The sequence below is a fragment of the Salvelinus sp. IW2-2015 genome, linkage group LG28 (genome assembly GCF_002910315.2).
Source record: "Salvelinus sp. IW2-2015 linkage group LG28, ASM291031v2, whole genome shotgun sequence".
Taxonomy (NCBI): domain Eukaryota; kingdom Metazoa; phylum Chordata; class Actinopteri; order Salmoniformes; family Salmonidae; genus Salvelinus; species Salvelinus sp. IW2-2015.
In genome coordinates this window covers 21,098,366-21,120,308 of record NC_036868.1, presented here as the reverse complement: position 1 = coordinate 21,120,308, position 21,943 = coordinate 21,098,366, and the positions used below count along the sequence as shown (strand labels likewise).

General features: G+C 42.5%; 1 protein-coding gene across 4 annotated transcripts; it reads left to right on the top strand.

Annotated features, from left to right (window-relative positions):
- The first annotated feature begins 8,855 nt into the window (after positions 1-8,855).
- On the top strand, positions 8,856-19,599 carry LOC111954189 (transcription initiation factor IIA subunit 1). 4 transcript variants are annotated; one of them, XM_023973716.2, is made up of 12 exons: positions 8,856-9,094; positions 10,831-10,932; positions 11,207-11,366; positions 11,930-11,968; positions 12,153-12,217; positions 12,889-12,964; positions 13,157-13,195; positions 13,438-13,571; positions 14,342-14,443; positions 14,713-14,967; positions 16,740-16,829; positions 17,065-19,599. In XM_023973716.2, the coding sequence occupies exons 1-12, from the start codon at positions 9,065-9,067 to the stop codon at positions 17,170-17,172; spliced, it is 1,200 nt and encodes a 399-aa protein (XP_023829484.1). In that variant the 5' UTR covers positions 8,856-9,064; the 3' UTR covers positions 17,173-19,599. The 4 variants fall into 4 exon arrangements, with proteins under 4 accessions (XP_023829484.1, XP_023829483.1, XP_023829486.1 ...); XM_023973715.2 differs by having other exon boundaries at positions 13,438-13,589; XM_023973718.2 differs by lacking the exon at positions 13,157-13,195.
- Positions 19,600-21,943: the final 2,344 nt, after the last annotated feature.

Sequence of the window (21,943 nt, the reverse complement as noted above, 5' to 3'; positions counted from 1 at the left end):
TAGCAAGACTMTTTTCAACCTGTTACTTAACTATTCTTTCACTTCCTGTAATCATTAAAGTCCAATACTTTTGATTAAGTGTCAGCGGTGTGCCATCAGTGTTTTACTCCCAGTCAGGGCTATAGCTCCTTCTTGTCACTCAGTCAATCTGACGGTTGCCATGATGGAGCCATGTGGCAGAGGGAAGGAAGGCCATTCATAATTAAAGCCAAAGACTACAGGCTTAATCACCAGCCACTGCCTCCCCGCGCAGCACAGCGCGCCACATATCCCTCCACCATGCGCTACAACTGCATGGAGCCAGTCTCTGTTGCTATGCAACTGCAGCAAAGAAAGTGCAAGTATATTCTGTACATCTTTAAGGGGCATCTTTCCACTGACCCAGTTGCCTGAGGCTCCAAAAAAATGTCTTAACACGCCATTATGTCTGTCTGCTATGTTTTAGTCCTTTTGGAAGTTGTCCTTCACCACTTTTACAAGGGACGTTTTTGAAATGTCWGTTCATCTTCAAGACTTTGTCTGTGTAACGTGACATGTATGAGCAGTAAATATTAAAAGAAATATCCACAAATATGAGGGCTCTTTACCCACTGAAACGGATGAAATAAATGAATCCATGGTATTCAGGGGCCAGTCTTGTAGGAGAGGAGAATATGTGTGAGGTGAGTCAGACACAGAAGGTTCAATTTAAATCAAACTGTAGTGTCACATCCGCTGATTACAACAGGTGTAGACTTTACATTGAAATGCTTACTTATGAGCCTTTTCCCAACAACGCAGAGTTAAAAAGTAAGAAAATGTCKAAATAAAAATAGAAAACAGTAACACAATAAATACCAATAATGAGGCTATATAAAAGGAGTACCGGTAKRGAGTCAATGTGCAGGGGTACAAGGTAGTTGAGGTAATTACAGTTTGTACATGTAGGTAGGGGTAAAAGTGACTAGGCAATCAGGATAGATAATAAACAGAATAGCAGTAGCGTATGTGGAGAGTAAAAGTCAAATCAAATCCAATTGTATTTGTCACATGCGCCAAATACAACAGGTATAGACCTTACAGTGAAATGCTTACTTACAAGCCCTTAACCAACAATGCGGTTTTAAGAAAAATGCAAATAGTAGCTATTCGGGAGTCTTATGGCTTGGGGGTAGAAGCTGTTGGAAAGCCTTTTGGATCTAGACTTGGTGCTCCGGTACCGCTTGCCGTGCGGTAGCAGAGAGAACAGTCTATGGCTTGGAAAGGAAAGTGTGTGTTTGTGGCGTCAATACGCATGTGTGGTTTGTGAGCCTATGTCAATGCTGTGTGTGTGTGGTGTGTGTGTGTGTGTGTGTGTGTGGTGTGTGTGTGTGTGTGTGTGTGTGTGTGTGTGTGTGTGTGTGTGTGTGTGTGTGTGTGTGTGTGTGTGTGTGTGTGTGTGTGTGTGTGTGTGTGTGTGTGTGTTGGAGTGTCAGTGTAAGTAGTTGTGGAGTGTGTGGGTATAGTCCAATGAGTGTGCATAGAGGCAGTGTAAGTGAGTAAGTGCAACAAAGGATCAATACTAATACTAATAGTCCGGGTGGCCATTTGAATAACTGTTCAGCAGTCTTATGGTTTGGGGCTAGAAGCWGTTCAGGGTCTTTTTGGTCCCAGACTTGACGCACCGGTAATGCTTGCCGTGCGTTTCCAGAGTGAACAGTCTATGGCTTGGGTGGCTGAGGTCTTTGACAATTTTCCGGCCTTCTGACACCGCCTGTTATAGAGGTCCTGGGTGGCAGGGAGCTCAGCCCAAGTGATGTACTGGGCTGTCCGATACCACCCTCTGAAGGACAGGCTCATGGTAATGGCTGGAACAGAATTYGTGGAACGGTATAAAATATGATGCCATTCCAATTGCTCCGTTCCAGCCATTATTATGAGCCCGTCCTCTCTCAGCAGCCTCCTGTGGAGTCTCCGGTGCAGTAGAAGTAATAAAACTGCATTATGCTGCAAAAACTGCAACCAGAATAATGCATCGTTTTTACTGCGTCCAAAATACCACAGTTGACTGCAGTTACTGCACTTTTACTGCCGTTTCKAAACTGCTATCTTTCTTTGTAAGAGTTCTGCTCTTCATGGTCCAGATCATCCAGATTTACTAAATGTCAATTGAGACAGGTTTCCATGGAGACTGTAGAAAGTAGAGTTAAGGCTCTTTGTTAGCCTGCATTTATTCCATGCCGTTATGCTTTTGGAGAATTTTCCCCCTAGAAGAGCAGGGGTTATTGTTATATGCCAGGGGTGGGAYAAATACGCCCCGCAGGCCGGATCCGGCCTGCAAACCCCTTCAATCCGGCCCGTGGGAGGTTTGAGCCAGCCTGCGGCAGTTTTTMMGGGGGAAATTKTTATTTTGGGTTAATAAAACACTCCAGGTCATCCTTAAACGTCTACATAAAAAGTATGTAGAAATGATGAAGGACCTATATATTTTCAAATAACTTCCCTTTTTCTGGCCTGCAAATAGATTTTGACAAATTAAATCTAATCTGTGCCGCCCTCCATTGAATTTCAAAATCCCGATGTGGCCCTTTACACAAAACATTTGTCCACCCCTGTTATAGGCTGTACGAAACAATGGACAAATCTTTCCTGAAGTGGACATAAATTTGCCATTTTGACTTATATTGCACATCTTTTATGATAAAGTATCTTCCTTCTCATATTGCTTAAATTGGTTGGACGTGGGTCATTATAGYGATTGGAAACTGATCCTCTGTGTTTTGTTGTGGTGTGTGATCACTCTCTAGTGGTGTAATGGAGTTACTACATTCAGTGGCTCCTGAATCAGTCACTCGACTCCACTTGGGCAGAGACGAAGAGGCGAAGCTGACGATGGCTGGCTGACGATACTACACGGTAGTCAGATTCCGATATCTATCAATGTGATATAATCATTTTCCAAAGCATCTGGTCTATTTCTTAACATGAATAAATGCGAACTCATGGCTGTCAAAGATTGTGTGACCCTCATATTCAGTGGCGACCCGTCATTCAGGGCAGGTGGGGGTCGTTTAGCTAAAAAAAAAAAATGGGTTTCCCGTTTTGCATACGTGTCACATATCAGTTTGCAAACAATGTAAAAACATGATTAAAAAATCATTGCGTTAATAAAGCCGGAAACAAACATGGTCTCTTTTTTGCTTTCTTGAGTAAGGCAGCTCCAAAATGCAGGTGTTTCAGCCTAGCTCAGTGCTTTCTGTGGTGGGGCAGCCAGCGGAAAATACGATGCTTAGGGGTTGGTAATGTTCTCTAGTTGCGCCGTGATTGGCTCAGTGTTCTGTCACTCATGGGGTCACTGCAAAATCTACGGCGAGAGCTCAAAAATTCAAAACCCCTTGAGTGCTGCTATGGATTTACATTAGAAGTGCCCATCCAAGAAGACTCAAGGTCATTGGCCACAGATAAAATTATGTCAAATCACGTTATATCTACAGTAGCTTTGATTGGACTGTCATATCATACTTTCAAAATCTTAGCTAGCAATATAGACAAGGAGTCATCATCATGAATCAAGTCGACAATCTATTGGCAATTACTTTTGAATCCTTGTCATATGAAGATAAATTATATATAAAATGTATCAGTGCTCATCGGCCATTGGAAATAAACATTACACAAGTTGGAAATCCCAAATTCAACAATGAGTGGTTTGGAAGGAATCAGTGGCAAACTGCAAGCATTGCAAAAWAATCACTAGCCTGCTATTCAGTGGAGTGGGTTCGTGGTCCAAGTCTGGGTTTAAGGGTCTTTTTTCCAAGCTTAAAAGGATAAACATTCAACACCATGGGRCAGAAAAGGTTGAATACATTGGCCATGCTGTCAATCCAGCATGACTTCTGCTGAGTTCAAGACAACTGGGAACTCAGAAAAACAAGCTCCGACTGAGAATATGTGTTTTGAATGGTCATTCAACTRGGAATTCCAAGTCGAGAAATCGGGCCTCTTTCTAGAGCTCCGACCTGAAGATCAATGACGTCATGATTCCCAGTTGTCTTGAAAGCACCATACATCCAGAGAATACCAGACTTTGATGACAAAATGTACACACAAGAAGGACCGCTGCTCCACCTTCCTGTTCAAGTGAGSAAAGCACAACAAGGTGAGTCCAAAAAGGTCTTGTATGCTGCTGTATAAATTATGTAATATGCCAGGAAGATATGTATACTYTAGCTAAAAAAGTAATACTATGTGCTTTTTTGTGTAGCCCATGTGCCTCACCCTAATAATTTGGTCCCTTTCACCCTAATAATTTGGTCCCTTTCCCCCTAATAACTTAGTGCACATGCAGCCTATAGCCTGTTTTAGAGAAATGTAGTCATCGAATATTGAGCTTTCATTGTCTACTTATATGCCCCCTTTAATTATCCTASGYTTTTGACTTGGTTTTCAGGGAGAATACTGTAAGAATGGCCCATGTTCTGAATTCTGTCGCTGTACATTTCAAAAGTGCTGAACAAATAGTTATATTGACTACGTCCATCCTAGCTCGCTCATTATTGTCTTAATCGAAATCACGGATTTCGCTCGTCGTCCCTTGATGCCATAGTTTGTACTTCTCAATTGTCAGTGGAAACCACATTTGCTGAAGCAAGTCAGCCATATCAGCTATGTTTTTTTAAAAGGCAGTAAATGAGGCTGAAGGAACTGTTTAGCTGCCAGACAAGGCTCCACTAGCCAGGTGTAGCGGTGGTAAGGATTCATTCCATAGTGCTGAAAATAAAGCTCTGCTATTGGGACAGCTTTATGTAGGCTTTAACAGTTTGTGGGCACCGTTTGTCACCATTATAGTGCAATTAATCTATTGTTTAGTGTTGTGTAGTGGCTTTGCTGGCATACATCTAAAAAATGTTCTTGTAGTTTTTGCCACTAAGATTTACATGCTAAGATCGCCACTGCTCATACTATGGTATTCCAGTGAAAGAATACACTTTCTTTTGTTATTTTAGAACATATTTCGGCACAACCATTACAAAGGATCAGAAGTCTAGAGGCTTCRTACATTTTAACCCTGTTATAAAAAAAACWGAAGAAGCTAAATCAATGTCTACAGTGGGACATTGTAAGGAAGAGTCATAATAATCTCTAGACTAACATATGCTGCTTTATCTTTATATCTTGACTGTAAAATAAGAGATAGACCAGATGCTTTTCAAATTTCTGTGGAGAAACCATACCCATTAGATTAGGGAAACTGTAGTAATGAGTATGATGGGCTAGAATTTTCAGGACTTAAAAAAAAGAATGAATACAAAATATTAATTTTCTATAATACTTGTCACGATCGTCATAATGATTGGACCAAGATGCAGCGTGGTATGTTTCCATCCCTTTTATTAGGAAGAGAAAACTCAAAGAASAAAAACAATAAAGCGAACAAACCGAAKCGTGAAGCTCAAAATAGTGCTAACAGGCAACTATACATAGTCAAGATCCCACAAAGCACAATGGGGAAATGGCTACCTAAATATGATCCCCAATCAGAGACAACGATAAACAGCTGCCTCTGATCGGGAACTATAACAGGCCGACATAGAGAATAAACAGCTCTCTATGGTCAGGGCGTGACAATACTTTTAAGATCAATTGGATAAAACAATACCTACGAAGACCCACTTCTATGTGGAACTTATTCCTCATCATGTCTTTCTCCTTTTGGTGGCCTTCATGTTGGTTTGCAATTATAATATTGACAAAGTTCCAGTGAGGTTTTRGGCAGGTTTTCTTGTCATTGTCCTTAATTTATAAGTATATTTTCTCCCCACACAGATATTATTAGAATTGGGACATATTGTATAAAAATACATCTTTGTTTTTAGAATATTGGTTCCAAAATAATATCCTATTGGTGATCCAACTTGTAAATGAAGAGGATCTTTTACTTAATTATGAGGAATTCTTATCACTTTACAAGATCCCTGTAACACATAATTCCCTCATAAATCTACACACAATACCCCATAATTACAAAGCAAAAAACAGAAATACCTTATTTATGTAAGCATTCAGACCCGTTGCTACGAGACTTGAAATTGAGCTTAGGTGCACCCTGTTTCCATTGATCATCCTAYAGATGTTTCTACAACTTGATTGGAGTCCASAAGTGGTAAAATAATGTTATATTTTATTTAACCTTTATTTAACTAGGCAAGTCAGTTAAGAACCAATTCTTATTTACAATGACGGCCTACACCGGCCATACCCGGACGACGCTGGGCCAATTGTGCGCRGCCCTATGGGACTCCCAATCACGGCCAGTTGTGATACAGCCTGGATTTGAACCAGGGTGTTTGTAGTGACGCCTCTAGCACTGAGACACAGTGCCTTAGACCGCTGCGCCACTCGGGAGCCCGAGTGTCTCTCATGATTTGGAAAGGCACACACCTGTCTATATAAGGTACCACAGAGCAAAAACCAAGCCATCAGGTCAAAGGAATTGTCCGTAGAGCTCTGAGACAGGATTGTGACCAAGAACCCGATGGTCACACTGACCGAGCTCCAGAGTTCCTCTGTGGAGATGGGAGAACCTTCCAGAAGGACAACCATTTATGCAGCACWCCACCAATCAGGCCTTTATGATAGTGGCCAGATGGAAGCCACTCCTCGGTAAAAGGCACAGCCTGCTTGGAGTTTACCAAAAGGCACCTAAAGTCCTCTCAGATCATGAGAAACAAGATTTTATGGTCTGGTGAAACAAAGATTGAACCATTTGGCTTGAATGCCAAGCGTGACGTCTAGGAGAAACCTGGCACCATCCCTACGGTGAAGCATGGTGGTGGCAGCATCATGCTGTAGGGATGTTTTTCAGCGGCAGGGACTGGGAGACTAGTCAGGATCGAGGCAAAGATGAACAGAGCAAAGTACAGAGAGATCCTTAATGAAGGTTAACCTTCAAACAGGACATTGACCCTAAGCACACAGCCAAGACAACTTAGGAGTGGCTTCGGGACAAGTCTCTGAATGTCCTTGAGTGGCCCAGCCAGAGCCCGGCCAAACCTGATRGAACATCTCTGGGGAGACCTGAAAACAGCTGTGCAGCGACGCTTCTCATCCAACCTGACAGAGCRTGAGAGGATCTGCAGAGAAGAATGGGAGAAACTCCCCAAATACAGGTGCCAAGCTTGTAGCGTCATACCCAAGAAGACTTGAGGTTGTAATCGCTGCCAAAGATGCGTCAACAAAGTACTGATTAAAGGTCTGAATACTTATGTAAAAGTCAAGGGGTGTAAATACTTTCTTTAGGCACTGCAGGCCTTTCTCGGTCCTTTCTTAGCCTGTAATTTGTGTGGTATTAAAAAAGATTCTGCTTTGTAAAATTAAGTAGAATTGCATGAAATGTTTATAAAAATATATATTTTCTCAGACRTGCAAATACYATAATCGATTCATGCAATGCTTTTACCATAAAGGAGATCTATCCACCACTACTCTTCTCCACGTGGTCTGTGAACCCACAACCTTCTGGCCCGCAGCCCTGTGCACGATCAAAATTCTTGCGTTGCCATAACGCTTTCAAGGCGAAGAACACTTTCTCAAACATCATATCTCAGGCTCCGGTCTGTCCAAGAAGTGAGGGTAACGGTAAGGATGTTCTCTCACTTTAAAATATATTTTGCTGAAGAGAGGGCCATCCCATTTTATTTCAGAAGTCCGATTTTCTCCATTTAACCCTTATTATCAATAACATTCACTTCCTTATTATAACCAAAGATTGTGGATATACTGACAAGATACATGTATCTTCGCCAGTGGAGGCTGCTGAGGGGAGGACGGCTCATAATAATGGCTGGAATGGTGGAATGGAATGGCATCAATCACGTGTTTGATGTTGTTGACACCATTCAAATCATTCTGCTCCAGCCATGACCACGAGCCCGTCCTCCCCAATTAAGATGCCACCAACCTCCTGTGCTCTTTGCCCTAACATTGGGAGTCGTTTTCCTCAAAGCTGCACTGAGGTCTGTCGAGCTCCCCTCTATCTGTTCGTTGGATAGGTGGATACATCTCATTGTTGTAGTCCTTTTTTGAATATTCGATGATGGTTGTTGACGTCAACCACCTGTATTCAATGGAGAGAGACGCTATGCTACTAGCCTTAAGCAAAATATGCAAAGTCATCTCGAGACAACTCCGATATAAAGTATTTTTTTCTCAAAGTTGCCGGGATGCCACATATCCTACTTTTATCAGTACACTCGTAACAACTTTATAAGCATTACGAAACTTCTATTCGATCAAATAAACATCACGTAGCAAATAATCCATTAATTTTTTTGTTGACCAAATTTGACACTCTCATTGACCTACATACAAACACTCAAAACTTGCTTGTTGGGCGAAACAACGAAAAATATTTAGAAAAAGGAAGCTTATCCAATCTATAAACATGTTAGTTTCCACTGGCGGCACCATCCAACCTGCATTACAGACTACTGGTTCACTCTATGAGGAAACACTTATTTTCGCATAGCTCATAAATTCCTGTGCCTGCCTGGGAAATATGGCATTAGACAGTTTACCTTGTTTTGCAACGTCTGGTAAAAAAAATAATAATAACAGATTGCATGAATGCATTGTGATGTTTATATACCAAARAAAACGTAGTAATACCAAAAACAAAAAAAACAGTAGTCAGCATCAAAGCTAATCAGAAATGATATAAGCAAAGCTATTTGTTTTTGTAAATAATTAAATTCATTCAATTCCCAATACACTATGTAAAAAATACATTTCGCAGTACTGTCAAAACTGAATATGTTTTTCTTCTGTACGATATTCTCGCGMACTCTCGCGGTAATGACCGGGTTGACCTGCCTTATGTCTCGCGCACTCGCAGCTCCAGCTCAGTATATAAAGGAGGACAACGGCGGGCGAAGAACGGCTGGGAAGGCACAGACCGGATTTGTAAATAAGACCGTTCAAATCTGTGTTTTATTTACAAAAGTTATGCCGGCTAATTTTAAGTATCGTACCCAGTTGTTTTAGAACGTTTTTTCTTTTTTTGCTCTCATTCCTCGCTTCATTTTCGTGTGGTTTTACACTACGCGTAATGGCGAGCTCGGCTAACTCGAATCCAGTGGTAAGGATCATTCTCAGAGGGTAGTTAGTGAGACAGAACTAGTTATGATGGCAAACTAACMGCCAAAAAATATAATTGAGTGCAAAAACATTAAAATAAGTTACCTAGGGAYTATTGTTGGGAAACAATTTAGATTTTCTCATGAATAAAAATGATAGCCATAAGTACAACAGCCATTTTAACCTCTCGAAACCATAGCTAAATCATTTTCAGAATGCAGCTGGGGAATMACGTTTTTAACTTATCTTGGGCAAATGTTCTCAGATGCAGTTTTAACCTTTAGCCAAGTCTTTTAGTTTAAGCTAGATAATTWAATATCAAGTTAGAAATGTGATTTGAGCCTTGTTTATTGGCTTGTAGGCTAYTTTGCAAGCTATGCTGCGCCTAACTACAGTAACGTTAGCTAGTCAACATGCATCAACTACATTGGTGCATTTTCAATGTGGACTGGAGAGCTAGCTAAAAAATATATATAACGTAGTTAACTAGCAATAACGTTWGGTCTCGTACTAACTAGTAACTATCTACAGTAGCTTGGAGTTTAGGAATTGTTCCTGGAGCCTAATGAAAACTAGCAGTTTGCCTTGATGTACAGTTGGAAGCACCTTCTCATCCAATGCATTTGTTTAATTCCTATTGTCGGAATTAAAACTGATTCAGGTGTTATTTATTGCTTGATAATTTCAAACAAGGTCGTACAGTGCCTCTGTCCACCATTACACGAACAAGGCTGCTCGCTAGCCGCCCCAAAACACGTAGTCCTCTATTCTCCACTATTTATTTYTCCGTCTCTAAAATCACATTTTAACCAGCTAAAGTCACACTCTTCTAGCTACATTCCCATTTACATCCAACATTCGAATATTAGTGACTGCGAGCGTGAGGCAATGTGTGCCTGACCCCGGCTCCGTAAAATGGCTTCCATGTCTCCTCTCTTGACGGTTGTGACCCTCCTCCTTTCCGCAGCTCGGTTTTATACAGCCATATTGGCTCTCTAATATAGACTGCCCGGGATGGGAAGGCGCTACTCAACCCTACGTCACCGTCTCTACATATAAACACCAGACTGAGCTTTAAATAGTGAGCAGACAGGCGGGGAGGGCGATGGTGACACCGGGGAAAGTGACCTCTGTCGGTGTTCATGCGACCATTTTAGTTTGACGGTGTATGATTGAACGTTAAGCTATATTGTGCATGGCCTATTGAGTTTAGTTCTCGCCAGCTGATCGATTTATTTCGGTTGTTTACAGTTTGAGAAAATCCTAAAGGCCGATTGATTGAGAAACGATTGCTGCGTTAAACTTGTTAACGGTTTAAAAGCTCCCATATGCACTGCACATTTGTGGTCTAGTCCAGGGTTTCCAAACTATGTTCAATCATATATTAATATGACTTGATAACTTGATGATGAATTGTCCCAACTTGTCCAAGAATTTGTAACATTTTGGGAAATGCAAGGAAAGTCTGCTTGCTTTTACTTTACAAATCATAATTTGGAACTGATTTTAACGTCTGGTAAAATCATTAACCTGATTTTACATAGTAAGAATGGCACTTTTTTGTTGAAATTTTGTGGTTTCTAAYTTCTGTTAATTTTAAGATTATTATGGTATGCAGTTTATGAATGCCTGGCACTGATGTTCAAAGGCAGTCATGCCCCAAAATGACATTCACTATGTGGAATAACTATAGTATATATTAGAGCACTTCTAACAGTGCTCTGTATGTTCTGTCAGCCTAAACTGTACAGGTCTGTGATTGAAGATGTTATCAACGAAGTCCGGGAGCTCTTCCTGGATGAGGGGGTGGACGAGCAGGTTCTCATGGAGCTCAAAACGGTACGGAACTCATCACTTCCTTTTTAGGCGCATTCCATTCTAGAATATTCTTCCTCTTGCAGATCTATAGTAGATCCTACTATTATGCAATATGAGATCTCTAAGCCTCAATCCCAAATGAATGGACCATCTAATTCCACCTTCCATTTGTGGTCAGAGGACAAGCAAGTCTAAAGATCCCTCTGGAAAACATGAAATTATATTAMATTATAAACTGATGGTCAACTTCTTACCCCTCCTTTTTTTTTTTTTGTCTTCCTCTCATCTTCCCTAGCTGTGGGAGAACAAGTTGATGCAGAGTAAGGCAGTGGAGGGCTTCCATACCGAGGAGCAGGCGGCCCTCCAGGCAGCAGCCCATCAGCAGGCCCAACAGGCCCAGCAGGCCACCCAGCAAGCCCAGGCACAGCAGGTCCTCCTGCCCCCGCAGCAGCAAGGTGAGTCCTCGGCCCTGACACGTCACCTCTGCTGTCCTTGGTACGTTATGGGCTGGTTTCCCAGATACAGAATAAGCCTCGTCCTATAGTTAAAAAGCATGTTCAATGGAGATTCTCAATTGATTAGGATTTTTAGTCCAGGATCAGGTTGAATCTGTGTTCAGGAAATTAACCTYGCCTATAAACCATTGCCCCATTTTTACAGCCATGCCCAGCCTAACACCTCTAWTCACCGTCTTTCTCACTTCCTGGTCCACCTCCAGTGTATGAGTATATTTGGGGCATTGAAAAGCGCTATGTAAAACCCATATAGATGGTTCCCTGACACACCCCTTTAAAGCCAACCACCCACCTCAGACCAGCCCTGCCTGCCACCCCTAACCACCATGTTTGGTCTTTTCACACTCAGTGTATGATAGAAATTGCTATGAGTCCAGACACAACAGGTCCTTGTCTAAGTTGCCCAATTCAAAGTCCATTTCAAAGAACTACTTGAAATGAGTATCTGCAAAGTATATGAAAACCACAAATGCATTGAAAAGAGAATCCATTCTTATTCACAGTGACGAGCTGGCAATCCACCCGGCCTACTGTCACAAATGGTAATCCCTTGATTATAATACAGTATTTATTGTTTACATACACACACACACACACACACACACACACACTGTTTGTTCCAAAGCAGCATTGGCAAGATGTTGTTTCACATTTATTAGAAGTGTAATTACTGAGTGTGTAATCAATACTTTAATGAATACATGCATCTCCCCTGTCTCTCCACAGCACCCCAGCAGCAAGTCATTGTGCAGGATCCTAAAATTCTGCAGCACATGAGTGCAACGGGGATGGTGAGTGGAGTAGGGTGGTTGTCTGTAGATGGACTACACGTTTAGGACCGGTGACATAAGAGCTGGRGCTGAGCGTGACACTGACCAGGCCAGCTGGAGGACAGATGGAACAGAGGGATGAGGGAAGGAGGGGAGGAGAAGCGAGGCCACTCAGGAAATCGTTTAGTGAGAGCTACGGATTTCAGACTGGATTACTGAGCAGATAAACCGAGAAGAGCCTCACACTCGTCTGTTCTCCCCCCCCCCCCCCGGGTATTTTCTGAGCTGAAGTTAGATCAGTCTTAGACTCTGGGATATTCTAGCTCTGTTTTTCAAAGACTGGATAGAAAGGTGTCTCCCTAGTTTTCTGACCAGTTTTTCTGACGGCCTGTTTTTTTCCTTTCTAACCTTCCCCCATCAACTGGTCTTGTCTTCTGAACTCACATGTGTCTTAGATTTAGACGCTGTAGTCTTTGTGTGATGCACAGATTTCACCGGTCTGCACAGAATATGGGATTATTATAGCAAATTGATAGGTTACATTTTAAATGCTTCTCCGGGCGTTTTGAAGATCTGTTTATCTGTGCAGAGTCTTATCTTGAACAAGCACACACTCTAGCGCACCCTCTCGTTATTTATTTATTGTCCCCTTGCCTGGTTAGTAATGTGCGTTTTCTCTGTTTGTCCTGTAGAGTGCAGCAGCCACCGCAGCAACCCTGGCCTTACCCACAGGTGTCAGTCCCTACCATCAGCTTATCACCAGCCAAGGTAGAACATTTAACATCACTCTAGTATTAATCATGTATTATAACAGTGCATAGTGATTCATTGATTATTTGACAACTAAAAGTATATACCCATCCGTATTGTTGCAGAAAGATTACCTCACCAAATACCAATCTGTTTTTTGTTTTGTTCTGCCCTGGATTTCTTATGTCCTTCCCGGGTGACGCACATCAGGCAATTTGTCCCAGAATTGTTATATTAAGACAGCGGACGGTGTGTACAACCTAGGAATAAGAAGCCTTTCTTTCTGACTTGTTAATATCCTTGTTTCTCAACATTCAAACTGTTCTTGGTGTGGTCATGGTTTCGATAATATGGATCTTTGATTGAGTCTCACGAGGTTGGGTCTGGGTCTCGAGGGRTTCGGCCTTCATCGCTCGTTCCTCTCCTCTGTTCTCCAGTCAGATCCTGAACATACTCTTCATAGGTCTAATATCCTCCTCCTCTGACCCCAGGTCAGATCCTACAGTTTGTGCGTGCAGCCAACGGTGCTCAGTACATCATCCAGCCCCAGCAGCAGATGGTGCTACAACAGCAGGTCCTTCCTCAGATGCAGCCGGGTGGCGTGCAGGCTCCCGTAATACAGCAGGTACGCCCCATTACACAGGTAGGTCTGCTCGCCGTCCTCCAACATATACATTACATGGCCAAAAGTATGTGGACACCTGCTTGTTGAACACCTAATTCCAAAATCATGGGCATTAATATGGAGTTGGTCCCCACTTTGCTGCTGTATCAGCCTCCACTCTTCTGGGAAGGCTTTCCACTAGATGTTGGAACATTTCTGCGGGGACTTGTTTCCATTCAGCCACAAGCATTCGTGAGGTCGGCCACTGATGTTGGACGATTAGGCCTGGCTCACAGTCAGCGTTTCAATTCATCCCAAAGGTGTTCGATGGGTTTGAGGTCATGGCTCTGTGCAGGCCAGTCAAGTTCTTCCGCATCGATCTCAAACCATTTCTGTATGGACCTCACTTTGTGCACTGGCCAGGGCAGCTCTAGCAGGGCGGACATTTGACGAACTGACTTGTTGGAAAGGTGGCATCCTATGACGGTTTCACGTTTGAAAGTCACTGAGCTCTTCAGTATGGGCCATTCTACTGCCAATGCCTGTCTATGGAGATTGCATGGCTGTGTGCTCGGTCTTATACGCCTGTCAGCGACCGGCGTGGCTGAAATAGACAAATGGAGGTGGTACCTCTGGTGGAGGTGATCCTCCTCGTGCAGATTGTCCTCAGATTTACAGAAGTGGCTCAAGTTGGCTATGTTGTGCAAGCTGAGTGGTTTTGGAAGGTGAAGTGTACGTTACTAGTTCCTGGTGGTTCAGTGGGGTGTAATGTCATGTTGCTGCCCTCCCAGGTGCTGGCTCCTCTCCAGGGAGGCCACCCGCAGCAGACTGGAGTCATCATCCAGCCTCAACAGATCGTCCTCACTGGGAACAAGGTCCAGCAAAACGCACAGGTCTGATATCAAACACTCACTAGTCATTACTGGCGCTCTATAGAAACAAAAAAGGATGGTACACGTATTCCCCTGAAATGTTTTGATAAAATATGCATTAGTATACCTACATTCAATGTATTTTTACACTCCGCTTTTGAGAATCTATAGATATGCAAGAGGGAATTATTTATTGTATTATACAAATGGTGATTCCTCTGCTGAACACCCCATGCCACATTCAACCAGCTCTCACCACCCAATCCTTCTCAACCCATCTCTCTCTTCAGGTAATGCAGATGCCAGGCCAGCCCGGCCAGGTGCAGCAGATCCAGCAGCAGGTCCAACAAGTACAACAGGCCCAGGGTGGCGCTGCGCCAGGGCCACCACAGCAGCAAGCCAAGCAGCAGCCTCCTATGATGCTGCAGGTTGACGGAGCGGGGGACACGTCCTCAGAGGATGAGGACGAGGAGGAGGAGGAGTATGATGAGGATGAGGATGAAGACAAGGATAAAGATGGAGGGGAGGAAGGCCAGGTGGAGGAGGTGGGTAGTACTCTCAATGAGACCGAGAGAGACACAATGGTTCTAAACTTTTGTTTGTATGACCTACTGACTAGGTGAGCAAAACTGTCTCTAACCAGTTCCAGCGCACTTTACCAGCACACTGTTGTACTCTCTAGATTTGGCTGTAGAGACAATCTAGAATTGACTGTAGAGATTGAGTGATAGGATGGAAATACAGTGCCTTTGGAAAGTGTTCAGACCCCTTGACTTTTTTCACATTTTGTTACAGCTTTATTTTAAAATTGGAGAGAAACAAAATTCCTTCTTCTACACACAATATCCCATAATGACAAAGCAAAAACAGGTTTTTAGAAATGTTTGCTAACAAAAAAAATATAAACACATTTACATAAGTATTCAGACCCTTTACTTTGTTGAAGCACCTCTGGCAGCTATTACCGCTTTGCCTTCTTGGGTATGACGCTACAAGCTTGGTATACCTGTATTTGGGGATTTCTCCCATTCTTCTCTGCAGATCCTCAGGTTGGATGGGGAGCGTTGCTGCACAGCTAGTTTCAGGTCTCCCCAGAGATGTTCGATCTGGTTCAAGTCCGGGCTCTGGCTGGGCCACTAAAGGACATTCAGGGACTTGTCCCGAAGGCACTCCTGCATTATCTTGGCTGTGTGCTTAGGGTCGTTGTACTGTTGGAAGGTGAACCTTCACCCCAGACTGAGGTCCTGAGCGCTCTGGAGCAGATTTTCATCAAGAATCTCTCTGTACTTTGCTCCATTAATCTTTTCCTCGATCCTGACTAGTCTCCCAGTCCCTGCCGCTGAAAWTATCCCCACAGCATGATGCTGTGACACCACCATGACTCACCGTAGGATGCTGCCAGGTTTCCTCCAGACGTGATGTTTGGCATTCAGGCCAAAGTGTTAAATCTTGGTTTCATCAGACCAGAAAATCTTGTAATGGTCTGTGAGGCCTTTAGGTGCCTTTTGGCAAACTCCAAGTGGGCCGTCATGTGCCTTTTTACTGAGGAGTGGCTTCCGTCTGGCCACCATAAAGGCCTGATTTGGTGGAGTGCTGCAGAGATGGTTGTCCTTCTGGAAGGTTCTCCCATTGCCACAGGAACTCTGGAGCTCTGTCAGAGTGACCATCAGGTTCTTGGTCACCTCCCTGACCAAAGCCCTTCTCCCCCAATTGCTCAGTTTGGCTGAGTGGCCAGCTCTAGGAAGATTCTTTGTGGTTCCAATCTTCCATTTTTACGAATGATTGAGACCACTCTGTTCTTGGGGACCTTCAATGCTGAAGAAATTGTTTGGTATCTTTCCCCACATTTGTGCCTCGACACAAACCTGTCTTGGAGCTCTACGGACAATTCCTTCGACCTCATGACTTGGTTTTTGCTCTGTAATGCACTGTCAACTGTGGGACCTTATATAGACAGGTGTGTGCCTTTCCAAATCATGTCCAATCAATTGAATTTACCACAGATGGACTCCAATCAAATTGTAGAAACATCTGAAGGATGACCAATGAAATCAGGATGCACCTGAGCTCAATTTAGAGTCTCATAGCAAACTGTCTGAATACTTATTTAAATAAGGTATTTCTGTTTTTTTAATTTGCAAACATTTCTAAACCTGTTTTCACTTTGTCATTATGGGGGATTGTGTGGAGATTTATTCTTTTTTTAATCCATTTTATAAAAAGGCTGTAACGTAACAAAATGTGGGAAAAGTCAAGGGGTCTGAATACTTTCTGAATGCACTGTATGTAGGTTATTAAACCCCCCCCCCCCTTTCAGGAGCCTCTGAACAGTGAAGATGACGTGAGTGATGAGGAGGACCAAGAACTGTTTGACACAGAGAACGTGGTGGTGTGCCAGTACGACAAGGTAAGTCATCCCCAGATGACTACAATACGATGTATCCTGTATATGAGAATCCACAGTGAGGAAACCYGTGAGACTTCCTGTGTATGTGTCTGGTATCCCCGTCTGCTCCTGTCCTAACACCATCACTGACACTGTCCATTTGGTTTCCCTCTTCTCCTCCGATACACACGGTATTGTGCGAAAGAGCGAGGCATCCCAGTCTGTTGKTACCTAACTCACTCTTTTCTCTCCTCAGATTCACAGAAGTAAGAACAAATGGAAGTTCCACCTGAAGGATGGGATCATGAACCTGAATGGCCGAGACTACGTCTTCTCCAAAGCCATCGGGGACGCTGAGTGGTAAAACGCACCACAAAAAGGGTACATCCAAAATGGCACCCTATAACCYATTTTTATAGTGCACTACTTTTGACCAGGGCCCATAGTCCTCTGGTCAAAATGAGTYCACTACATAGGGCAATAGGGTGCTGTTTGGAACGTAGGCAAAGCAACAAAACACCACAAAAGAACTCTGGAACTTTCTGTTCGAGAAAGAGGGAGACCTCAATAACTGAAGACCCAGGGAATCACTGGAGACATTTCAGCCCGAAGACCTTTGGTGGGGGAAGGAAAATATATGACACCACCCAAAACTGTGAGATGCACATCTAAATGAATGGTATTTCAGTATCAATACCCAACAAGCCTGAGAAGACTGGCCCTGCATCGTAGAACCCTCAGAGGAGGAGGGATCCTTTGCGCTTCTTTGTTTGAATGAATTCACCTTCAGTTTGAACTGACGGTCTTACACACTTGTAGTGGACCAGATATAACCACCGACTTGACTTGACCCACCCTAAACACTGTATACCTATAGGTTTGAATCGAGGTCAAAGTTCAGTGAAAATGCCCAGCGATTGGACAGGGAAATCTGTCAATTCCAGTTGTGCCCAGTGATTGGCTAGGGAACTTGTCAGTCAATCCTAGTAGGTTTTTTTTTTTTCTCAAAGTGACCCTGCACTACACAGTAAAGTTGACACCAGTGTATTGAGTTAAGATGGCTGTTTGCAAAGGCCAACGTTATTAGCTTCTTGTTGTAAATCTCCATTCCATATCACTGATATGATATTCCTGCCACGTGTTCTCATGGTCCATACTAGAAGTTTCCTTCCGGGTATCCAGTTGTGTTCGGCAGTGTAGCGCTCCCCTCCTGTAATCGTTGTAACTTTGTATATTTTTATTGTTATGATGAAGACCAACCCCACTAAAGGCAAAAGAACGGTAACGACCTAGTGATGTAAATTGAGTGAAGGGAACCCAGGGCACCTCCTATTCCCTATAGAATGCACTTTTGTGAGCCCTGMTCAAAAGTAGTGCTCTACAAAGGGAATAGGATGCCATTGGGGATTTAAATAAAATCCCCGTCTGCTTCTTTTTCAAGCCCTCCTAAATCATTCTATCGTTGACTGACCCCGTGCAAAGACGGTTAATGAATCAACCAATAAATGGATAGATACAATTATTGTACAAATGTCTTCAAACACTTACAGTTTTCCTGTTTTGTGTATCTGGTCTTCTAATTCAGTGGTTAATCAGTGCAGCCAGCTGGAGATTTGCATTGTCAGTGTCGATGTATCGTGAAGTCAGTCAAGTTTGGCCACAGCATGCCCAATATTGTGTGTGTGTGAGGTCTGTCCGAGTTCACTGCTTGTTGAAGATGGATTCATCAGTTAATGTTGTTGGAAGAATGGACACCRCACATCCCCTTTCCGATTTTACAGTACAAATAGATAAAATTTTTGTGATTAATTTCTTTTGTGTCGATTTTTGTATTTATTCCTGAAAGCTCAGGCAGTGTTATATATTTCTGGGGGGGTAAAAAGTAATCAAGAAGCCGCACCAATCTGTGCTCTTATGATGATAACGAAGTGTTCCTTTTTTCTTTTAGTTGGTTGGACGAGGCTCCATGTGCTGTGGGCCATGTCTTGGCTGCTGTGTACAGCACTGTCTGTCTTGTGCTTTCATTTTAATCATGATGATTTTAGAAAAGTCCTGTTCAAGCAGGTTTCAACTTCTGGGGGGCAAGGTGTGTGTTCTCTGCAGTTTATTTTAACAGTGCCCCATTGCATCAAAAAAATGTCTCTGAAATAAATAAAGTATGTTTTCAGCTTTTTCATAGTAGCTTTGATTCTGTTTGGGTTTTGTGTGTGTGTATATATGTATGCCTGTGCAGTCATTCTCAGACACAATGGCCCAACTCATGACTAAAGTAGTCATTCTGTTGAGGAATGTATGCTGGAACATTTCAAGGTAGCTTCTAGTTCTGGAACTCTGCGCTTGGACAAGCAGTAGCATATGATATGAGCCACTCTTCTGCTCAAGTGGCCATTTTAATCAAATTATTTTAGCATTGTTCCTAATTCCACATGTTCTAATTCCCTGATGTAATTTCGTATGTGCCTTTTGGATTTTAGTTTGGCATTTAGGTATTCACATATGATGATAATAATCATTTGGAGAGGATTTCTCTAGATAATGTACTTTGACTTATTTTATTCTTCATGTACCATGCTTTTCAACTCCTGTTGAAAAAAAACGGTTGGTTTGAGATGTATCGTTTGTATTATCATTCATATAACCATTTTTATTTAAAATCAAAGATCTTTGTAAATGACCATAACTTGGAGGATGTGCTTTGAATACAAGTAATTAGAGAAGGTAGTATTTTATTGAGCAGACATGTTGAGTTTTTGCCTTTTCTAAACATTTTATTAAAGTAATATCAAAGCTGGTTTGTGTATGGCTTTTTTAATGTTTTTACTGGAATAGTATAATCGTTCATTGACAGATGAGCGGCAGAATTTAAGAATATCTTACCTCAGAAAAGAAATAATTRGGGTGATTGTAGCTTTGACACAAACTTTATTTTTATTTTWTAACTGAGGATTCGGTCAGCTATAAATCTTACAATCCTTTTCCATGGCGATAAATCTTTAGTTTAATCCCCACTTTCCACATTTGTGCGGGATAATCCAAATACTGTATGGCAATGGGCCATGTTGTGTGGGTGTTTCTCGTGCCCTAATTCCAGACCAGCTGGTGTATGTTTTCATGTGGGTACTTTTAAGATAGAAGGTATGGTGGAAGTGGGACTAGAGCCCAGTTACTCAGCCTAGTTTAAATGGATTGTGTTGGTTTTACCTACTTTAGTTGAATGCTCTGGATAAGGGTGTGCTAAATTACTCAAATGTGATGTTGATTCTGCCTCTGATTGTAAATGGAGAGATGAGTAGTGGCCCATCCTAAATGCCAGACGGAGTTGAAGTTAAAAACTCAGATGGAGTGGATGAGGGATAGTGGACCCTACATACTCAGGAGTAGTCTGGGCCTAGCCTACTGAGTGAGCACTGAAGTAGAGAGCTGCTAGTTATACTGCCTGGTTTTTATGGATCCAGGTACGTCCGATGTATCCTCTTGATTCCAAAATCCCAAGTCCGACGGGGAGGATATCCTGGGAGTAAGTTCGCTAGAGAGTATGATATTTGACCCAGGGTCTACAGGCTCGATGGTGGACATCTGCAGTCCATCCAATTATAGTGATGGACTCTGGCTGTTATTAAAAGTGTTGGAACGTGTGATGTGGGGCCTTGTGACATGTCTCTTGTCGGCTGTGGGGTTCACTAGCATGAAATAATGGCAGGCAAGGCGGTCTGGAGACACTTGACAAATCTGAAAGGGAGGAAGGAGTGTTTTCTTTCCCCTCCACTTCATCATTCTCTCATTTTCTCTCTGCGTAAGAGAGCAGAGCGTGGTGGAACGCTCTAGTAGTTCTGAGAGGGTGACCCTTGACCTTTCAAGAGCAGCACACTGACTACACCTACTGACCTGCGGAGACGTGAGGGACAAGTCAACAAGCTGAGTCACAGCATTAATATAAAAACAGCACGATCTCACAGACCAGTCCTAATATTTTTTCGATATTAGAATCTGTGCCTTCTCTCTCTCTTTCTTCCCATCTCTCTCGCTCTTCCCATGTCTCTCGTTCTCTCTCGCTTTTGATGAGTTCAGTTTCTTCCCACTATTTGTGTTGAGAAACTCAATATGGCAGCGTGGTTGCATGTCGTTCATCCAAAGCGCCCTGCCCTCCTGGTTATTTGGGGAGCGGCTGGGAGATGAGAGGTTTATTTGAAATACCAGGAGAGGAATGGGCCAGGCCATGATAGGAACCAGGGCTAGAGAGAGAATGGAATGAAATTGGTTCAATTTAACACAAGTCCGTTTGTTTGACCCTGTCTGTAGACCATGACTGTCTTTTTTCTCTCTGTTTGATTAATATTTTATTCTAGTTTGTGCCATGGGAGAACATAGTATAATATTGTTATGTACTCTGGTGAACTCAATGAGATCTGTCTCACCCCTCAATCGATTTGTTTCACGTTTTAATGTCATGCACAAGTACAGTGAATTGCCTTTCAACCTCTAAACTCAATGCTGTAATCAARAACAATGTAATACTACAAATAAATGTGATGACTGTTTTCAAGTATTTTATTGAGTTTTTACTACTTCAATATAACAGAGCCTGTTACATGCTCCTCGGTTGGTTTTATAATTCCCGTTTTCCTTGTATTTAATCCTTTTGATATTGAAGACTCGACTAAGACAACTTGTGTCAACCAGTAAAAAAATGTTTTTATACGAATTAGAAAAACAGAATATTTTTAATCTGTTGGATATCTGACAAAATCTAACAAAAGGCCAAGAACCTTTATTTAGCTGAACGGAAGAGTTGCATATCACTTTGGCCTGATGCAAGAGAGAAAATAAAAACATAATAGGAAATGATCCCTTTTTCCAGGAAAGTTKATTCCCTAGCTGTCTGCATTTCTCTGAAAGTGTCACAGTGCAGTTCAAATGCTATCCAGATGTCAAGCGAGCGGTCATTGGCAGGAAGCTCCAATATCTCACTATAGCAACAGCTATCTTGCTTTTTTTTTGTATGTTTGTGTTTTTCCTATGTTTTTCTAGCAAGGCACGGTTTTATCCAGACCTGGGTTCAAATACATGTGTATTTGAGTATCTGGTATTGAAAATATTTTTTGCTGTGTATTGGAGTATTTTCAAATACACAGCCC

What these genes read in the sequence shown, in the direction of transcription:
- LOC111954189 (XM_023973715.2), top strand. Translation starts at nt 9,065, where the DNA reads ATGGCGAGCTCGGCTAACTCGAATCCAGTG. An exon ending in CCTGCCCCCGCAGCAGCAAG is followed by an intron (nt 11,367 to 11,929) that starts GTGAGTCCTCGG and finishes TCTTATTCACAG; the next exon opens with TGACGAGCTGGCAATCCACC. An exon ending in AGGAAGGCCAGGTGGAGGAG is followed by an intron (nt 14,968 to 16,739) that starts GTGGGTAGTACT and finishes CCCCCCTTTCAG; the next exon opens with GAGCCTCTGAACAGTGAAGA.